This window comes from Fusarium tjaetaba (assembly GCF_013396195.1).
Source record: "Fusarium tjaetaba strain NRRL 66243 chromosome Unknown NRRL66243_c0000108, whole genome shotgun sequence".
Lineage (NCBI taxonomy): Eukaryota > Fungi > Ascomycota > Sordariomycetes > Hypocreales > Nectriaceae > Fusarium > Fusarium tjaetaba.
The window spans coordinates 94,465-115,212 of record NW_023501304.1 but is presented as its reverse complement, the minus strand read 5'-3'; the positions used below and the strand labels follow the sequence as shown (position 1 = coordinate 115,212).

Genomic DNA, 20,748 nt, shown 5'->3' with positions numbered 1-20,748 from the left:
TCTCGCACAAGGTACCAGGGCAGCTATAATGCTTAGCCAAGATCCCTGTAACTCTTGGAGTTAGCGCTCGTCTTCCAGAGCGAATAGAATATTAGTTGGTAGCTTCAGTGCCCGGGTTAAAAAACTCACATTGAATGCCCGGGAATAGCCTCTGAGCAACTACCTACGGAGTGCATTGAGCACACTACACTCCCTGTGATGCATTTCTGGCCTTACATACCACAGCCCCATGACTACAGTACCTAAGGTAGGTAGGTACCTTGTGGTTACAGTCAAAGTATAAAACAATTCGACCATACCACGCACTATGTAGCACAGCTGTTTGCTTGGTTCCCTCATCCACCCTCTTATCAATCAAGGTATCCGTGAAGCTAGGTATCCATGCATGATAGGACCGTTTGGACAGTAAATATATAGGTCCGTCTGGAGCTGGTGCAACCTCGCTACTCATTGACATGGGGTAGCCTTCTTCTTCTTTAAGGATGATCGACCTCACTGAGCCTCTGCTTGTTCTGTTTATTTCCACGACATCATCTGGCTGCCCTTGCAATAGTCAGGTCGTTGGCATGTTTAGGTACCTTGGGTTAGATGTGCTGGCTTTGCCTGTCCCTGTCCAACCAAGCCGATGTTTGAATTTATGATTGTTCAAATAAATAGGTAGGTAGTGCAGGGAATGTCCCAATCATACAGAAAGTCGGGACTTTTAATTGTGGCTCAGTTTTCGACAATTCACACTCGCTAATCGACGCAATGACACATATGAGGCGTCACGAACATTGCTCTCCTGGTAAGCCAGACCGCGCACATTATTTTTTAAAACGCTGGTGGTACTTAAGTCATGATGAGCGGAACAAGTGCTCACGAGAAGGTCGTAAATGGTGAAACATCCAAGCATCCGAGCATCATCGATTCCATTTTTGTTTTCAATGCTACATGCCTGAACCCCCGCCGGTACAAGTGTAGAAACCAGAAGGGCATAAAAAGAGACCCAACCCGCAGACTCCGAATGCAGCCTCCTCTCAAGACCGAAATGTTGTCATTGTCCACTAGGTTTAATCTTACTCCTCGGCAAGGAGAGCATTTCGCTTCGCCACCGCACGCTCCTGCTTGCGCTCGCGGGCAGCCTTGTTCTTCGCACGCTTGGCATCCATCTCCTCCTGAAGGGCAGTCTCACGGGCCTTCTCAGCCTTAGCACGGTGAATCTATATCAAAAACTCCATGTCAGCAAATATCCCAAGCGGGGACCCCGATGAAGGGGCATCATTGATAGAACGTACGTGCTCAACGAGGGCACGCTTGTGCTTGAAAGCGTTACCCTTGCTGCTGTGGTACAGCTCGTGGTAGAGGTGCTTATCGATCTTGCCGCTGGCGCGGTACTTGACCAAGAGACGGCGGAGGACTCGGAGGCGGCGCATCCAGAGGACCTGGCTAGGCATACGGGCATCGGCGGTACCCTTACGCTTACCATAGCCACGGTGTCGGCCCTCTCGTCGGGCGAGGTTCAGCTCGCGAGCGCGCGATCGTGAGTGCTGGGTGACTGGCTTTCGGATGATGAGGCCATCGGAGATGAGCTTTCGGATGGTCTGGCGAGAGTTGGCGTTGGAGATCTCGCTCTGCTCGTTGGGGTCGAGCCAGATCTTGCGCTTGCCACAGCCGATGACCGCTGAGGCCAGGCGCTTCTGAGTTCGCAGATTGACCCTGTAGTTGAGGAAGAAATCATCAGTTAGCCACCAGTACCCTCTGATAATGTTGTCATGTCCCAAATTTTCCAATCCAGCGGATCCGTGGCGACACCATCAAAAAGCATTGCAACCAGTTCATGTACTGTTTCCAAAGCTCCTCCTGCATCGCCCCCTCGCTTGTGCTGATCGTCCGGATGCACTTACATCTTGATTGTCGTTGGGTGGTGATGGCCGGTCCTCGATGGATGTTGGATGATGAAGACTGGTGAGAGGGGTTGCGAGGCCAGAATTTCTCTGCTTGCAACTCCTTCTGTGGGTTCACGCTAACCTCAGAACGTCAAGCGAGGGCTGCACGTGACCCTCAGGGTCGAAATGGGCAGGAGCAAGTTAGCCTATCAAATTGAAGAAACTACCTAACCTAACCTCAGCATTTTAAAGGTGAATTAATTATCAATGAATCATGATTCTGAAATTAGATTTTGGGGTCTTGATTTTAGTATATTTTTCATTTCGGTTTAATTGAGATGCACGCCAAGATGATTTACCACACGCACGCTTTACGCAGCTTTACATTGTTGTGGACAATAGGAGTGTGTTAAAACAGCTGTGTATTACCGAGTTTAGAATTGCAGTCGTTGACTGAGATTAGGCTGGTGATTGCCTGGACTCCTTTCGCATGCATGATCAGATCTTCATTATCAAGGTAACAAGTAGATACGATTTGTGGTCAAGTTACCAACTTTTCACCGAGTGCAACGGCATATTCAACGGCATTCGTCCGGGACACATGCCCAGACAGCCTGAGATTGTATTTGCGATATGCTCTTTTATATTTTACGAGAATGCATCGCTGCCCACATCAACTTTTCCCACACTCCAAATCTCCTTCTCATCCTCAGCTTCATCGTTGGACAGTCCCAATCCCCCCTGTCCACCCTCAGCCTCGCGCCTCTCGCGGGCTTGGGAGCCTAGCCTCATGGCGACACGTTTAAAATAGTCTCCCATGCTCCTCTTGGTGTTGGCTGGCAGATCTGCTCCTGGGCCAGCCATGAATTTATCGAAAATGCGGCTCTCTTCATCAGCCACATTGAAAAGCTCCACAAATGCCGCTTCAGCAGCGAGCTTGACGGGAATGACAGGGTCGCGAACACTGGCAAATATGGGTTGCGCTAGCAGGGCGATATGAGGTCGGACCATCTCCATATCGTTGCGACTGACAGTACGAACGACAACCAGTGCAAGCCGGCGTGAGTCGGTTGCATTGCCAGGTTGGATCACAGAGGCAAGGGCTTCAAAAATTCCCTTTGTAGTCTCAAATGTCTTGGGAGAATCTGACAGTAGGTACTTACCAGTTGCCAGAATGCAATTGTCTGCAACAAATACCTAGACGGTTGTCAGTTTACCAATCATATTCGATCTGGGAACATAGATGTGGCTTACGTTCTTGTTGGTGACGCCCTGGCAAAGCAAATCGGGCAAGTCATCGGCCAAGGTGCTCTGAAGCAGCGCGTCTGGTGACTCCGCGAGGACCGAGTTCAGGGCAAGGACAGAAGAATGAGTGAAATGCGAGGTCGCCACGCGGTTCTTCAATAAACCATGAGCGGCTTCCTCAGGAACATTTTTGATGAGAGCCCCCAGCAGCTTGGCATTAGTGATGGTCATAGTCTCATCTCTCTCGTCCGTGTCCATGTCGATAAGTGACAAGACAGAAGCTCGTGATGACTCACCCATATTCGCACCCGCCTTGCTGATAACTTCATACAAGGCCTTGAGCATGGCCGTCTTGACACCGGGATCAGCCGTCTTCGACCCAGTGACTAGTTCAGCAATCAACGGATCGATACGGGGCGTATACTTGATCAAAGTACCCAGTGCCTTGGCAGCCCGTGTCCTCAAAGTCTCACTGGATGGGTCCGCGAGAGACTTGGCAAATGTACGTTGAAGCTGTGGAAGAAAAGGTTTAAGTGCCGCAGGCATCTTATCCAGGAGATTGTTGAGGGTCAGAAGAATTGCTGACTTGACTTCAGTGGCGCGCTCTGAAACGACGCGGATCAGGGGACCAGTAATCTGGGTAACGAATGGCTTCAGAGAGGCCTCGCTTGTTCTGTCAACGATGTCTGAAATACCCAGAGCAGCTTGAACTCTTTGGTCTGCAGTACCATTCATCAAACCTTGCAGGAAGATTGGTAGAATGGCATTGATGCCCTTGGGTAGCTCGAACCCACGCAGGTTTGCTCCAGCGACACCGATACGCTGAAGAGTTTGTCGAGTGGAAACGACGAGCGACTCCATCTCCTCCTTTCGCAGCTTCTTTGTGAATGCGCTGAGAGCCATCCACGCAGCCTTGACGACATCGGCATCTCTGTCATCAAAGGAGTTGAGCAATGAACGGATGATATCCTGGTTGTATCTGGAATAATCCACGCTGGCAGCGGCAAAAAAGTTGCCCAGATGGCGAGCAGTAGCCGCTCGGCGTCGGTGATCATCGTGTTTGAGAAGCTGTAGCAGAACGTTCATGACTGTATTGAGACCATCGTACTCATCAATCGACTGAATAACGGTGTCGAAAGATGTCGCCAGCTCTTCCCGAAGGCCATCGTCGTCACAATTTATCTCGTTATCCATGAGCGAATTGATAATGTTGGGGAGGCGGCGGTTCATCGCAGGACCAGCAACCTTGGACAGAGATGCAAGAGCCTTGGCATCGAAGGCTGATATGGGCGGTGTCGTGAGGGTTGGAATGAGGTTTGGCAGGATAATATTCGAGCGCGTCGTCTCAGTAAGCAGGGTGAGAAGTGCCTGCAGAGCATTGTCTGCGTCACTCTCGGAACGCAAAAGGTTAAGAAGGAAAGGAAGAACTTGATCAACTGCTCGCTTGCCAAAGATTTGCTGAAGCGAATCAAATGCTTCAGCAGCGGCTTCTCGGACATTCTCATCAGAATCCGTCAGTGCGGTACGAACGACGGAAATCAGGGTCTTTTCGTGATCCTCAAGAGCCTCCGGCGACGCAGAAGAGATAAGCTCCCTCAAGGCAAAGCAAATACCCTGCTTAGCGTCAACATCTGTAGATGTCTGAAGGCCTTCTTCCAAAGTGGGAAGAAGACTGGAGAGAACACTGTCTCCAGCCTTTCGGATAAGTTCTCCCAGGGCATTGCTGGCAATGACCTTGTGTTCCATATTGGAACTTCCCAAGCGACGGATAAGAAGTTGCGTGAGGGTTGGCACAAGCTCCTTCAGGGTTCTCGGGCTGTGAACAAGAACCTTCCAGACAGCAATAGCGGCCGAGCGAACCGCCCCAGCTGTATCGCAGCGGCATACGTAGAGTGCGGAGAGTATCTTATTCCGCTTCTCCTCCCCGAGTGTTTCCTTCAAAGAAGCAGGAGCTTCTTTGATGTTCTCGTCCTCCTCAATGTCCTCAGCCTCGGTTCCAGCCTTGATACCGGTAAGGTTGAAGAGAAGGTCCCCTACAAGTTCGACAGAGCTAAGTCGGATTCTGTAGCTGTCGTCCGCAAGGCCGCGTTCAAGTTCTGGAAGGAGGAGATCGACAGCACGAGCAGCAAAATTCTTGACCAGCAGGCGACCTGCACGCAGTGCGGTTTCGCGAATCGATTCGACGTCATCTGCAAGACCAGCCAGAATAGGTGGTACAATGCGACCCAGGTAATTAGAGAAGCTGTTGCCAAAACAGACGGGAAGGAAAATAAAAAGTGACATAAAGCCTTCGCGAACGGCGGGCTTCGAGGATTCGACATTCTGAAGAATGGTGGGAAGAGTCTCTTCCAGCCTTGTCGTTCCCAACCCAGCGAGCACCTCGCTGAGAGCCTGGGCGGATCCCAATCGGTCACCAGCACCAGTATCTGATTTGAGAGTCTGCATCAGGCCAGGAATAAGATCTGGAAGTGTGTCTTCTCCAAGCTTCTCGACCAAAGAACCCAACGCCCTGGAAGCTGTCGCTCGAGTGGTAGGCACAGGGTCGACAATGGCAATCTTGAGACCAGCCACAAGTACCGGTAAATGCATGACAACGTCCTTCTTTTCGGTCAGATGAGCCAAGCTGCCGATTACCTGAGCTGCCTTGCGCTTTGTGTTGGAACGGTCGCCCAAACCACGCTGTAGAATGCGAGTGACCAATGCCAAAGATGGAGCATCGAGGTAATGAACAAACTGGACCTTGATGAGCGAGTCCAGGGCTTCATCTGTATACTTTGTAGGGTCACTCAGAGCCTTCAGAATAATGTCGACCAACGATTTAATTTCTGGATTGTTGATGACTTCTCCAAACCTCTTCAAGCTTCGGTTTGCGGCGGCCCTTACTTCCTTGTGGCTGTCGTTGAGCACACCCGTCAGAGGGGGAATGATGTCGGGCAGACTGTTGGCGAGCTGCTGTGGATCGAGGTATGCCATTGCACCAAGAAGATCACAAGCACCCTTCTTACTCCTCCACTGTTGCTCTTCAAGACCATCAAGCAGAGTTGGCATGATTCTCTTCACGCCGTAAGAGCTTAGCTTCGCAAAGCACGACTTGGCCGCTGCCAGACAAGCCTCACGAACGTTTGCGTTAGCATCACCAAAGCCCGTCAGCAGCTGGGGCACAATCTGGATCACGTAAGGTTCAAAGACGCGTCCAAGCATAGTTGAAAGAAGTTCGTATGCTAGCAAAGCAGCCTCACGCTGATTTGCCTCCTTTTTGTTTTCCATCGCGTCAGTGAGAGTTGACAGCACTCGGTACTCTCTCAGTGCCGCGATGCCTCTGCCCATTACAAGGCCAGCCAGGCCATAAGCCGAACCTCGCTGAACAGCATAGTTTTTAGAAGTGAGGAGCTGCTCCATGATCTGACCAAAGTATTTGGAAGACTGGTCAGGGCAGGCCCGGATCAGTGGAGGCAGACATTCAGCAATGGCATATTGTACTGTTTCTGAGGGCGTACTTAGAGTTGCCACGAGGCGGTCGATAACGATAGGTATCTTGGGATCACCAGGGCTCAAATGGCGAGCCAAGGCACCGTACATAATGATCACCGCCTCGTTGACACGGTCAGCAGCGTCGCTGTTTTTGTCTGGTTGTTCCAAGGTCTGTTCGAATTTTGACATGAGCTCATCAAGAATGCCCTTGCCGTGGATTTCGATGGTTGTTATCGAAGCATCCAGCATCTCACTTCTCACTGCATCGTTTTTATCTCCAAGAGGACCGGCATTGATGAGGAAGTCAAAGAAAGGATCCAGCTGATCAACCTTGAAAACTGGAGCAATCTCTTTGAAAGCTGTAGCAATACCTTGTCTTCCTTCCCAAGGATCGGACAGATCCATCTTTTTGGGCATGCCAAACTCATCGAGCTGCTGAACTCGGGGCTTGGCAAGCTCGACATAAGTGGCCCTGAGCTGGTCAAGCACCGCAGGTAAAGACTCATCATGCAAGCTAGCTGCTTCAGCCAGGGAGCGAGCAGCGGCACGGCGCAACTGCCCATCTTTGCTCTCGAGGAAAGGTAACATCTGAAGTGGCACTTCCGGCGTCACTTCGAAGCCACTCTCCTCCCATATCTCCCGACCGAGATCTTGGTTTTCTTCCTCATCGTCATGAGCAGCGATCCAGATTTCATTGGAGTAGCCAAGCTCGCTCATATCAATTTCAGCGCTGATAGATTGCAGCACAGTTGATCTGACTCGCGTTTCAGGCACCAGTGCACCCTTTGCAAGAATAACCATCTCATCACGGTCCATGTTTGGTGCGATGCAGCGGCACATATCGGCAAAACAGTCCCGAAGGAGTTTGTAATGCTGAGCATATGCCTGCATAGAAGTGATGAGAACCGAAAGAAGCTCGGCACGAGGAACAGCCTCATCACTACAGACATCAGTATGGTATGAGAGGAACTCGATGGCCAATACTAGCTGAGCATTTGCATCATCGGGCGAATCACCAACTCCACCTTTACGGAGAAGCTCCAGCACGAGCGGCAACGCGTAGATGAGTGATACAGAGTCGAAAGGTCGCTGCTCGCTAGCAAACCGTAAACGGTACAAAACCCTTGTTACCAAATCTTCAACAGCTTCCTCTTGATAGTTCTCTGCCAGCGACACGCCGCGTAGCCTGAGGGCCGCGATGCCAACGAAAGGCCTCATCGAGCCCAGGCGCTCCGTAACCTTCTCTGCGCAAGTTATGTAAGCCAATGGAGCTGCATCACCAGTGATCATTGTAGCACCGGCGTCCATAATGCCAATCAAGAGTGAAACCGCAGTACCGAGCCATTGAGCAGCATCTGTTGGTGGACCAGTGGCAAGGCTTCGGATAATGCCAATGCCCCGTAAAAGTCTTGCCTCAATCTCAGTTATAGATTGCCTGATCAGGCTCTCTTTCTTGAGTTGAGCATTGACTTTTGCGTTCTCCTCTGGGGTCAGCTTCTTCTGTTGGCCCTTCTTCTTCTCAAGCTGACTCCTAAGTTCTTCCTCCCATTTGAGAATATCATAGTCCTTCTTATTTTTGTCCAAGACTTGCTGAGACTTCTTTGCAAGCACATCAACGAACACGGTACCCTCAGGCGTTCTAAAGATGGCCGCCTCGACAGGACCAATATCGTGGAGTTGCTCGGCGTTGAGATCTCGGCTAAGGGTCTCCAGCAGGCGTGGAATAATGGTTTCGGGAGCAACAAAAGCCAGGTCAGCAGCTGCGTTGTACGCAGCTTTCTTGATGGCGTCAACCTGTCGGTATTGGTTAGCGAGATTCCCGTACCGCTGGACCGCCATACAAACCTTCTGGGAGAATGATGTTTGATTCTCTATTTCTGTCACAAGCTCATCTTGGTACTTCTTGACTAGATTGCCCGGGTCCAGTTCCATCCTGAGACACAAATCGATCCAGTTTGCCCTAGGAATCAGCTCTGGGCGCGCCAGAACAAGGAGATTGTTTGCTTGTGTCTCGAGATCCTCAGTGCTGATGGTCTCCCCGGACTTTTCGATATCACTGGGGGTCAAACAGATAGCTTTCACAACCTGGATCAAGTTATGAGCTCCTGATGATGGTTCCTTGTCAGGAGATCCAGAGTGCTTCAGATAATCCCAAAGGCCTGCGATAATGAAACCTGATACCAGTTTTGGACTACGAATGTACAGACTGGAAAGGGTCTTGGAGGTCTCCTGCTGAACAGTTGCCGGTACGCTCTGAGCGGTAACTAGGTGAATAATTGCTTCAGACCAAGCGAGGGCAACCTGACCATCAGCCTCCTTGTCAAGGCCTTGAAAGATAGAGTCCAAGGCCCGTGAAAACCACTTAAGATCCTCGTCGGCTGAGACCTTAGAGTAGATCCGAGGACTGAGGAGGAAGGATGACTTGGGGTCCAAGGATAGCGATTGCTTGGTAACCGATGCTTTTGCCAAGCTTAAATCGGCTGAAGAACCAGGAAGCACGCGATTAATATGTGTGCTTACAGCCGTCAGAATGTAGGCACCAACAATAAGGCCGCTCTGAGCAGCACTAGCTGCATTGGAGGTCACCTCTGTGAAAGTGGTAATGAGTTTTGGTATCACTGCGTCCACAAAACCAGCCATTGCCGAAGACACTGATTGCGCTTCATTGAGGGTTTGCAAGATACCGCCGACACGGAGCAACCAGTACTTCCGAGAAGGAATTTTCTTTTCAGTAAGGCCCTTGGTAACGGATTCCAGCACACTTTTGGAGACCTCAGCATCGTTGGTCAATAAGAAAGAAATCGCTTTTGCCAAGGCCGAAGTTTCCGCAGCTAAAGCACTCTCGTTACCTTCTTTGGCAGCGATGACTGCAACTGCGTTTGCGACTTGCTCGGCACTTGCTTTTGAGAGAGGCGCCGTCTGGAGCATTTGCGCATGCAGTATACGGTGGTCAGGAGAAGCAAGTTTGCCGGATTTCAGGGGTGTCGCAACCTCGTTGATGACTTTTTCCAATGAAGCAGTATCGCCAGACTTGTTGACCAGGGCGCTGAACGCATCTAACGAGCCAGCACGAATAGCTGCATTTGTAGATTTTGCATTTGACAAAAGGGGCTTGAGCAGATTCTGCTCAAGGATCTTGGAAAGATCAAAATTCTCAGGGAGGCAACGAACAAGAGGCGTCACAACTCCACCAAGAATGACCTCGGGGGCGCGCAGAAGACCCTTCTCGAGAGCAGGAATCAGCTCTTTAGATATTTCTTCAAGCGTGGCAAACGAAGCGAAGAAGTCACCGAGGCCAAGCACTAGATGCTCTGGAACACTGGTTCGGGAGCCAATGATCTCTCTCGTAAAGAAGTCGTAATATCTAGATTTGAGGGAATCGAGAACAGGTCGCAAGTGATCCTTCCTAGCAGATACGCCAGCGATGACCCCAAGCAAGACAGCATTTCTAGAGATCGACTGAGCCCCCTTCGCAGTCAGGACATCAACAGAAGCAGAGAGCCGTTTCTCGCTCAGTTCATTCGAAGAGAAGAGTTTCCGCAAACCCCTCCTTGTAACAATGATGGCGGAGTGAGTGACTGACTTCCTGGAAACGGGCTGGTGGCACTTTTCCAGAGCATCCGCGTCTGCTAGGATGATATCGGTAGCAAATTCGTCCCACTGCGAGGCATCTAGATGCTGCATAAACAAACTGCACCATTCGACGAGAACGAATGCATTGGTAGGAGCAATGCCAGGTTTCTGGCTTTCTTTGCGCAAGGCAACAATGAGCGGAGCGATGGTCTTGGAGTCGGCACCGGAGGAAACAAGCGCAATCAGGCACTTCTGCACCGACAATCTGGACTGCCTATCTGTGTAAAAGGCATATGTTCCGAAAAGGAGCTGGAGGAGACGTGTGATTGAGGCACTGTCAAGGGCTGAGGAGCTATGGTCAGCTGGTTGATAGAACAATGGAAGAGGACAAGGGTTTGCGAACATTTCTGGGCCAATTTGTCTTCGATTGTGCGCAACTGAGTGATTCGAACAGCGGTCGAGGATGAGGACAGGGCCTGTTTAACGGCGGCCATGTCAAGAGGGGCCGGAGCGCCAGAGTCGGAAGAGTCGCCCTTAGACATTCTGGAATTCGAAAACGGAGGTATATGTTCGGGTTGGTGAACTCATCTGGGGCTACCAGAGCTCGTGAACGCCAGTTTCGAGGCGTAGATCCTCAGTTGAGGTGGTGGAACGTAGGCTACCTATGTCAAGAAGGTTTGGTGGTAGGCTCGTAGTTGGTGTTTTAGAATTTTTGGGCACCAAATCCGTCGAGAGAACACAAATATCTCGACCTATGGACCTTTACCCCACGCTGAATCAACAGAGGTTACCTTACCTAAGACATCCGGAGGGATAGGTACTAGGCACCTGAGGTAGCACCTTGTCGAAAGCTCGACAGGCCATTTAGGTGGGGTCAGGAGCCCTGAAAGTCTCTAGCCCACCTACTGAAATTCTCGCGGCCCGGTATGACGCATCGCAGGTTGGCCTGTCCTGATACATTCCATGCTACCTTGGGCTCCATGACTAAGCCTCCAGCACAGGGCAGAAGCCGTTAAACAGTGGTGCACCTGTACCTTGCAGATCTATGAGTATCGATCCAAGGAACAATCTTGTCACATCCTACCTGGGTAAGGGAGGTTGGTAGAGTGCAATTCCGTTGCACTAGTGGTATATCTGCTAGATCGTATTTCCCCCAGACACTTCTTCTAGGTCATTAATACTTCATGGTTGTGGTTATTCCCTCTAATTCATCCTCACCTATTCAGGCACGATCCACAGAACTGGAGATCAAAGCCCTTGCGTCACAGCCTCCGCCTTCAAATCACTTCACTCCTGCACCCTTCGTCTGTAGATCGGCACTCTCAATGACCTGCAATCGAATTTTGTAGCCCTCTTTATTGCAGGGGTAGCCTAATCCTCAGTTTCATTAGCAAATTTCTCCCTCGGCCATGATACGTCCAAACTAGAGAGTACTCATTCTTTCCTCATCCCACTCTCTGTCTTTACCGCCTGCTGGCCCTCCGTTGACGATAATGGCGGGTGCGAAAAAGAAAAAGAAGCCCGCTGCTAACCCAGCTCGAGGATTCGCAACCACGTCGGTTGCTTCCAAGCCCAGACCTGAGGTTGCCGAATCTGAATCGAAGCCTGTGACTATCAAAGGTCAAGGTGCCCCTCCATCAACCCAGAAGGATGCCCCTCCATCCTCATCCGCAACAACTGGCGATACGACCACCAATGCTGCAACCCAAGAGACGGCCCTCAGCCCCGAAGAGTTCGAGAAGCAGTTAGAAGAATCTGAGCTACAACTGCTCGTGGAGAAACATGCAGCAAAAACAAAGAAAGATGCTCAACGGCAACGGAATCGTCTCGATACTGACCGTCGACTCCTTCGTGGCCAGGCCGATTCTATCAATAGTTTCAAATGGTTACCGCCAGACTTGATGGATCACATACTCGACCTCGTGCAAGCAGAAAATCGATTTGCCGCTTCTAGCCTGTCCTCCTCAGAGAATGCTGGCGCTGGGAAGGTGCCTCCTGAAGAAGACATGATCGTCCGCCTCTGGACACTACAACAGACCCTGATCGCAGCAGAATTCCCCACGGAAAGAGTGACGGCTGCGATACGATATATCCTCGATATAGCACCTAATGTCGCATCGACAAATCGAGATTCTATCTGGGGCCTCGAAGAGGCCCTTGACTGGCTAGCCAGAGAATGCAAGATTGGAGAATTGCCGAGTTACGAACCTAGATCGAAGCCGATACCCAAAAGCACCGGTGGTTCGTCTCCCGACGTCTTGGGCCCCTCTCCGACTAATTATGTATAATAGATACCCCCCAGGACAGTCCAATGCCGAGCCGCTCGAGTACTCCTCGTCAAACTGATACTCGGAACGGCCGTAAAAACAAGTCAGCTGGGAGCAACGCTCGATCAGTCAAAGGTTCCTCACCCAGTAAAAAACTGGTGGTAGCTTGTGACAGCGACATAGAAGCTGATGAGCTTGTTCCAAAATACCTAGAGACTAAAGCCAAATTGCTAGAGCACGAGCGCGGAAAGGACCGGCCAGATAGCTCAAAGACTCCAGAATCGGAGGAAGAACTTGCTGTTGCCAAGCTCGAAGCTAAGATTCGGAAGATCGAAAATGATGTTCTTTTCGACAAGTATGAAGCCGAGCAACGGTGGAGAGCCCAAAGAATTGATATCGAAAGGCGACTGGCTGCCGAGAAGCAAGAATACCAAGCTCAAGCCGAGGTGATACCAACCAGAGCGGATGAAGATTCTCATGAGCAAGTGGAGAATGATGACATTAACGATGAAGCTGAGCGTGTCGCCGCCGAAGTCTTAGCCGAAGGGCAAGATGAGGATGAGGATGATATCGGCGGATTATTTGCATCTCTGCCACAAAATGAGTTTGACGCAAGCACGGGCGAAAACCGCACCATTGTAAACTCAGCCGATGGAAATCGAATTATAATTCGCGATTTTGGGAAGTGGACAGGCGTCAGTCCTCGAAGGGCACTCGAGGAAGCATGTCGTTCAAGGTAAGCCCACTCGATGTCGCTACAAATCGCGTAAAATGTGCTGATAGTGAATCTTAGGGACTCTTCGGCGAGAATTTTATACTCTGTTGTTTCAGATGCTTCCTTCGCCAATCGTCATTCCTTGGATATTACCTGGACCAAACCTCAAGAAGTGCCACCCCCAGCGGCTTCATCTGACATACAAATTGCAGCGGACCCTTATAGATTCACTTTTACGATGGTTGGCATTGCAACACCAGATGCTAAGCAATCCGAATCTTATATATCCACAGCGGCCTTGTTTTATACCTTCAGCGGCAACGCCAAGGACGAAAAAGTGGTAATCAGACTTCCCCATGTCTGGAAAGACGTTTGGGCGGAACTTGCTGAAGCACGAAAAGCTCAAATTGATGAGCAAGACAGAGATGTGGTGAGGGACTTGAGAGCTCTGGTGCGTCAAAGACACGACCAGGAGCTTGAAGATGGTGTTATCATTCAGGGCGCGTTTCGGGGACGGGGCGCCAAGCATACTCACGACTCTGGCGATGATGGTGGTCAAGATCGATCAAGGCAGAGTACTGCAAATGGGGAGTACTTCCAGAAGATCTGGGCAGAGAAGTCGAGCACGCGCAAGTTTCAGATGATGCTGGTGAGCAGCAGCCTGTGCTACTAGGTTTCAATGACGCTAACGAAACTCAGCAATCCCGAATGCAACTCCCCATGTGGAATTTCCGAGAACAAGTCTTGACTGCTGTCGATGAGAACCAAGTGGTAATTGTTTGTGGTGAAACTGGATGGTATGGTCCTGAAGCACGTCGTTCTCGAGGTCTTACTAATTGGACAATAGCGGAAAGAGTACTCAAGTTCCGTCTTTCTTGCTGGAGCACCAGCTTTCTCAGGGGAAGCCCTGCAAGGTTTACTGCACAGAGCCAAGAAGGATCTCTGCGATCTCTCTCGCTCGTCGTGTCAGTGAAGAGCTTGGAGAAAGCAGAAATGACCTTGGAACGAATAGATCCCTTGTGGGATATTCTATTCGACTTGAGGCTAATACCTCGAGGGAAACAAGGCTGGTGTATGCAACCACTGGTATTGTAATGCGAATGCTCGAGGGCTCCAATGACCTGCAGGAAGTGACGCACCTGGTGCTTGATGAAGTTCATGAGCGGTCTATTGACAGCGACTTTCTTCTGATCGTCCTGAAGAAGCTCCTCATAAGACGCAAGGACTTGAAGGTTGTTCTTATGTCTGCTACAGTTGACGCGGATCGTTTCTCTGCTTACCTTGGTGGAGCACCAGTTCTCAATGTACCTGGAAGAACGTTCCCAGTGCAGGTTAGATACCTCGAGGATGCCATTGAACTCACTGGGTACACACCTGCGGATTCTGGTCCTGATAGAATGGTTGACTTAGATGATGATCCTGCAGAGAGTGAAGGAGAAAACACCAAGAGTGATATTTCCAAGAGTCTATCAGGATACGCCGCGAGAACACGGTCAACACTGGCTCAAATTGATGAGTACCGTATTGAGTTCGATCTTATTCTGCAGTTGATAGCTCAAATTGCCGTTGAGGAACATCTGCAGGATTTTAGCAAGGCTATTCTGGTGTTTTTGCCAGGTATTGCTGAGATTCGTACACTGAACGACATGCTGCTAGGAGATCCCAGGTTTGCCAAAGACTGGCTTATTTATCCTCTCCATTCAACCATCGCTACAGAGGACCAAGAGTCAGCGTTCCTTGTCCCACCATCTGGAATTCGTAAAATCGTTCTTGCCACCAACATCGCCGAGACCGGAATCACCATTCCTGACGTCACTTGTGTCATTGACACTGGCAAGCATCGTGAGATGCGCTTCGATGAGCGACGCCAACTCTCACGCCTGATTGATACCTTCATTTCCCGTGCCAACGCAAAGCAAAGGCGTGGTCGAGCAGGGCGTGTACAAGAAGGATTATGCTTTCATATGTTCACCAAATTCCGCCATGATCAGTTGATGAGCGACCAGCAGACGCCAGAGATGCTTCGACTTTCTTTGCAAGACTTGGCGATCCGAGTCAAGATCTGTAAGATTGGAGGGATCGAGGAGACACTTGGCGATGCTCTTGACCCCCCCTCGGCAAAAAACATCCGCCGGGCGGTTGATGCTCTTGTGGACGTTCGCGCCCTTACTCAGGCTGAAGAACTCACGCCGCTTGGACACCAGTTGGCCAGGTTACCTTTAGATGTATTCTTGGGTAAACTCATTCTGTATGGAGTCATCTTCAAATGTTTGGACATGGCTATTACTTCTGCTGCTATCCTATCTTCCAAGTCACCCTTCTCGGCGCCGTTTGGACAGCGCACTCAGGCAGATAATGCTCGCATGGCTTTCCGTCGGGGAGATTCCGATCTTCTCACTATTTACAACGCATACCTGGCTTGGAAGCGTGTATGCCAGTCTGCTGGGGGCGGCGGAAAGGAGTTCCAGTTTTGCCGCAAGAACTTTTTGAGTCAGCAAACTCTTGCAAACATCGAAGACCTCAAAGGACAACTCCTTACCTCTCTCGCCGACTCCGGCTTTCTTTCTCTCACCGAAGACGAAAGAAGAGCCCTTTCCCGAGCTCGGTTTTCTGGAGGCAGAGGACGAAGGCAGCAGCAATTTTATGATATTCCTCGAAGAGTCAACCTCAACAGCGATAACGATGTTGTCTCGGCATCAGTTATCGCCTGGAGCTTTTACCCCAAGATTCTTGTGAGAGACGCGCCCGGGTCCAAGGGCTTAAGAAACATCGGCACAAGTCAGTCCATCAGCCTCCATCCATCGTCTATCAATCGGGGACGCCACGACCTTCGGTGGCTTTCCTATTATCACATTATGCAGTCCAGAGCGTAAGTTGTGCTGAAATCAAGAGAGGTGAACTGGCTAATATTCAAAAAGGGTTTACCACGCCCACGAGGCTACTGCTGTGGAAGCATTCGCCATTGCACTGCTTTGTGGTGATGTACGATGTGATGTAAGAATACCAAAACTTTTCTATAGCTATGTCACTGATAAGATCACACCAGATGTACTCCGGGGTCATCGTTCTAGACGGGAACCGCGGTCGCTTTGCAGTACCCGACTGGAAAACGATGCTAGTCATGAAGGTCCTCCGAACACGTTTACGAGAGCTCTTGACGAGATCTTTCAAGCAGCCAGGCAAGCTTCCTACTGCCCAGCAAATAAAGTGGCTTGATGTTTGGCAGAGGATCTTCACGCAAGATTTTCAGGATAGATCTACCGCGGGCATAACGAGCAAGGGGTGAAAATACACATTCTATGGGCGTCTTGTTTGACTAGCTGTATGCTGAATGTCATTGTCATCGTGACATGCCAGAAACCAGAACGGGAGATAAGTTGCACATGCTGGTAGAAGGGTGCTTATTGTATATCTTGCCAGAGTTTCTTGGGGAGTGATTGAGATATAGCCGTGCTGGCTCTGAAGATCAGTTGAAAGCCGTCTGAGCAATACGCAAATGAAAGATCAAGACCGCATGTTAGCTCAGGTTTGATTTGATTGATTCCCACTCGACATCTGCATTATTCGTACAGCCACGTTGTAACACTCCCTTCCCTTCCCTTCCCTAGTCCTCTGGACATCATTGAAGTTTAATGAATTACATTAGGTATGCTACATCAATCAGTATACCATTCAAAACCAGCTACTGACTCTGCAGTCATGGCTCAGACCCAGGCTTGTCTCCTTCGTCTCCAACCTTCGTATCTTGACCACTGGCGAGAAACATCGCCTTGAAGTCGGCGTTGCTCTTCTTTGGCGAGGTATCAGAATCGCCGTTCTGAGCCGGCTTGGATGCGCTGGGCTTGAAGCCAAGACCACGACGAGGGCCAGGTTTCCCGAGCACTGGTCGCCGGATTGTAGTTGGCGGTGGCATGAGAGTGGTTGACGAGCTACCTGCAGCCTTGGTTTTCTGTTCTTGGCCCTTGTCCTTATCCCTGCCCCTTCTCCCGTAGACAATACGGTCCTGGGTACGTTCTGCCTTGGCTTGCCGAAGTTCATCCATTGTGCCCGTTCGAAGCTTGTGACCCTCAAAGTCCATGCTATCGAGCTGTAAGCTCGCTTTGCCTGCGGTAGCTGCATCGACAAACTCAATTTTGGCGCCACCATTACCGGGGAACACAGTTAGCTTCACGATAGCACCCAAAGGCTCGACGAGTGCTCGGATTCGTGCATCGTTCACAGTATCAGGTAGGCCCAAAAGAGCGATCGTCTTTGCTGAGATGTCTGATGCGGTGGGTTTGGACTGAGCTTCATCGGGTGCGTCTGCCATTGCCTCGTCACCCTCAGCATCGTGCGATAAAGGCGCAGGCGAGCTTCTGGCGGTATCCGCAACAACGGTTGTTGCAGCACGTTTGATCTTTGACTCTTTGGAAAGACAAACTTCTAGGATCTGGCTCTTGAACTTGGTATTGTTCATTTCCGCCACGGCCTTCTCAGCCTCCTCTTTGGTCGCAAAATCAATGAAAGCAAATCCTTTAGTCTTACCCACCAAGTTTCGAGGAAGATTGACTCGCGTGACATTGCCATACTTGGAAAAGACTTCTCTCAAATCCGCCTCGGTCGCCGTTCGATCCAAATTGCTAATATGTATCTCTCTGCCTTCTGCAAGGGCACCTTCACGAGCCTTCTTGTGACCGGGGTCAGAATATTTAGCGAGAAGTTTCAAGCCTCCTTCAAGAACCATGCCGTCCTTCTTCACAGCTTTCGCTGATGCCTCCTGGTCTCGGAACGAGACATAGCAAAACCGGCGTCGGGTATCGACCTTGAGGCTGGGCAATCTGATGCTCAAGATCTCGCCGCAATCTTTGAAAAGGTCGCGGATATACTTTTGATCAGCAGCAGGAGGATAATTTGCAACGTAAACGGTCAAGTCGTTCCCTAGCTTTACGGCAAGTTGTGACTGGCCGAAGTATTTGCCGTCTCTCAACAAGGCGGATTGAGCTTCTTCAGGGGACTTGAACTCGATGAGCGCTGTCGAGGAATCGGTCTTCTCATCGCGGACCAGAGCCGTTATGTTGTTGATGTGGCCATACTCTTTGAAATATTGTCGAAGCTTGGTTTTATCAACATCTGCTGGTAGATTGGAGACAAGGATGGTCGAATTCTCCCTGTCTCTCTTCAGGGGCTGGCCGTGTTGGGTTGCCAGAGCTTGCTCAGACACCACCCCGTTGGGCTCATTCCTTTGTCGCTTGTGGTTGTTTTCAGGTCCATCTGTGGTGTCAACTTCAGGGTCCCTTTTCCTTTTGGAACCACCTGGGGATGCAGACCCCTGGCCCTTCTCTAGGGTTTCAGGGGCAGTGTAGTACGCGGCATAAGCCGCAGCCTTCTCTTGTTCCTCCCGTTCCCTGCGTTTTTTAACTTCTTTCCCGGTCTTGTGAACCCGGTCCGCTGCCTTTCGCAGAGGCAGAGGCATTTCGTAGTCGTTGCAATGCTGCATATACACATCCAGAACTTTCTCTGGCCAGTCAATAGTTCTGCGAGCAACAGCACGGGTAAGAACGGCAGTAGCCAGAGTTGGTATTCGATAAGTGCCACCGCCAGACGAGGGCGTAGGGCTTCTGTTGTCTTGAGCACCGGCTGATGAGAAGATGAGCATCTCCCACATATAATACCTGAACCAAAAGTCGTGGTTATCTGCATGGATCTGCAGGGCTGCCAGTTTGTTCCACTGGGCCCTGGCTTCGTCCACGGCACCCTTCTTTTCTGTGAGATACTGAATGTAAATGCGCTCAAGTCGAAACTTGGGGTCACCCTGGAAGTCCTTATCATAGAGTCGCTTTCCAACAACTGAAACGTCCTCCAGAGCCGCGATAAGACCTACATCGGCAACGTCAACAGCCTCGTCGGAGGCACTAGCATCCATGGCATTTCTTTTCAAGAACCCACACCAAGCCACATACATTTCGATCATTCCCTCCATGCCATCTTTGAGTAGCTGATCCTCACTAGTTGCAAGATGTTTGATGGCTTCAACCTCAGCGAATGGGCGCTTAGCTTCTTCGGCACACATAATGTATCTATTCCAGAGGAGGCCGGACCATGGGCAGTGCTGAACAGCTCTACGGAGTACGACGAGTAGACTGCTCGGCGCTTGGAGATCGGTGTTGGATGAGGATAGAAATACGATGTACTCGTACCAGGCATTTTGGTCTGTAGCAAGAGCACCGGTGAGAGCACGTGCGTAGAGGCCACGGCAAAGATCAATACCAATTTCGGGATTGTCGTTGCTGCGCTTACTCTGAAGCATTTCCCACTCAAGATACGTAGTGAAGGCAGTTTTCTGGGCTTCGACATCGTTCGCGTCCACAGCTTTCTTTAAAGCAGATTCGTAAGGGTCTCGAGCAGCGATCAGTCGTTTGGTCTCCTGAGCGTTGGTGGTAACATCCTTCATGGATTCCTCCCATGCAGTGCGGTTGTACTCTGATAGGAAGGTAGAAAAGTTCTGAGATGTTTCGTCCCAGGTAAGGTGAGGTGTAAGTAGGCGGTCACGATAAAGATGTGTGATGCGTTTGATGCCTTCGGGGGTTCTCGTCTTTGCCAGCAATTCCATCTCCAGTGAGATCCAGCGATCCCAGAGAAGATGACTATCCCCTAGGCGGTAGCGAATAGCCTCGTAGCCTTGCTGCCACAAATCGAGAGCGCCGCCGAAGGAAAAGAGCTCTCGGCCGAGCATGCGCTCCTCATCAGACCAGCCATGGCCGGTAGGACTCTGAGTAGCTTCCCACAAGGACCAGAAGTAGTTGCAGTAAGCAAGCCAGATGCGCAAGCTGCCAGGCTCAGAGTCTACAGCCAGCTTGTAATGTTCGACGGCATCGACTCGCTTCTCGAGGTCGGAGGCGTTGCGGACGATCTCCTCGAGATAGGCAAGCCAGTTCTCTTCGCCTACTGGGTTGGCCATGTTTGTCGCGTGTGAACGTTTTGGTGGAGGCGCATCACAAGATGCTCTTGGTATTATCGATACAACCTCAATAGCGGCTCATAGGATGTTGCAAAGGTGAAACCGGGAGGGAGCAGTCGAAAGATCAGAAATCGTTGGAAGCAGGTGGTCGAGGAACGTGTACGTGTCGACGCTATCGCAGAACCTCTCGGGTTCGTGGGAATGAAAGGCTGGATGCGATGGGAAAGTTTGGGATCTGGTAAAGGAGAGACTGAAAGATTGGGATAATGGCGTCTGCCGCCTGGCAATAGGTGTTCAGCTCCGCTGAGTCAGTACCTAAAGGAGGAAAGGAAATAAAATGGAGGCCTGGATTTAGAGGACGCAGACCAAAGGCAGCCTGAGGTTGATCAGCGAGTGCCTTGTGTGAGTCTGCAAGACTGCACGCGTGGAGTGGGAAAAAAACTTAAGCAGCTGCCAATAATTCGACGCCTTCCAGTGGACTGAACTGAACTGAACCGAACTGGACTGGGCTGGGCTGGGAACTAAGTTAATAAGCACAGGGATGTATGTATTTTCCCAGAAGAACGGGAAGCGAGGGTCGTTAAAATGATGTAATGCCTGAAACTCCACTAAAGTTCAGGGTACATGCAGCGCAACCCTTCTTTACTGCTCGTGTGATAGAGCAGACGATTT

General features: G+C 50.5%; 3 protein-coding genes across 3 annotated transcripts; 1 reads left to right on the top strand and 2 right to left on the bottom strand.

Annotated features, from left to right (window-relative positions):
* Window positions 1-1,058: 1,058 nt before the first annotated feature.
* FTJAE_5596 (translational activator GCN1) lies at window positions 1,059-10,699 on the bottom strand (the record flags this gene model as incomplete). The annotated part of the gene is made up of 5 exons (XM_037352120.1): window positions 1,059-1,202; window positions 1,278-1,740; window positions 2,521-3,065; window positions 3,123-10,501; window positions 10,561-10,699. 5 exons carry the CDS (start codon window positions 10,697-10,699, stop codon window positions 1,059-1,061), a joined length of 8,670 nt encoding a protein of 2,889 aa, XP_037207330.1.
* Window positions 10,700-11,650: 951 nt separating this feature from the next.
* On the top strand, window positions 11,651-16,425 carry FTJAE_5595 (DNA RNA helicase (DEAD H box family II); the record flags this gene model as incomplete). Its single annotated transcript, XM_037352119.1, has 7 exons — window positions 11,651-12,398; window positions 12,449-13,160; window positions 13,218-13,788; window positions 13,839-13,936; window positions 13,987-16,008; window positions 16,058-16,133; window positions 16,186-16,425. The coding sequence occupies 7 exons, from the start codon at window positions 11,651-11,653 to the stop codon at window positions 16,423-16,425; spliced, it is 4,467 nt and encodes a 1,488-aa protein (XP_037207329.1).
* A 411-nt stretch (window positions 16,426-16,836) lies between these two features.
* On the bottom strand, window positions 16,837-20,076 carry FTJAE_5594 (PRP24-pre-mRNA splicing factor; the record flags this gene model as incomplete). The annotated part of the gene is made up of 1 exon (XM_037352118.1): window positions 16,837-20,076. The coding sequence occupies one exon, from the start codon at window positions 20,074-20,076 to the stop codon at window positions 16,837-16,839; it is 3,240 nt and encodes a 1,079-aa protein (XP_037207328.1).
* Between the last annotated feature and the right edge of the window lie 672 nt (window positions 20,077-20,748).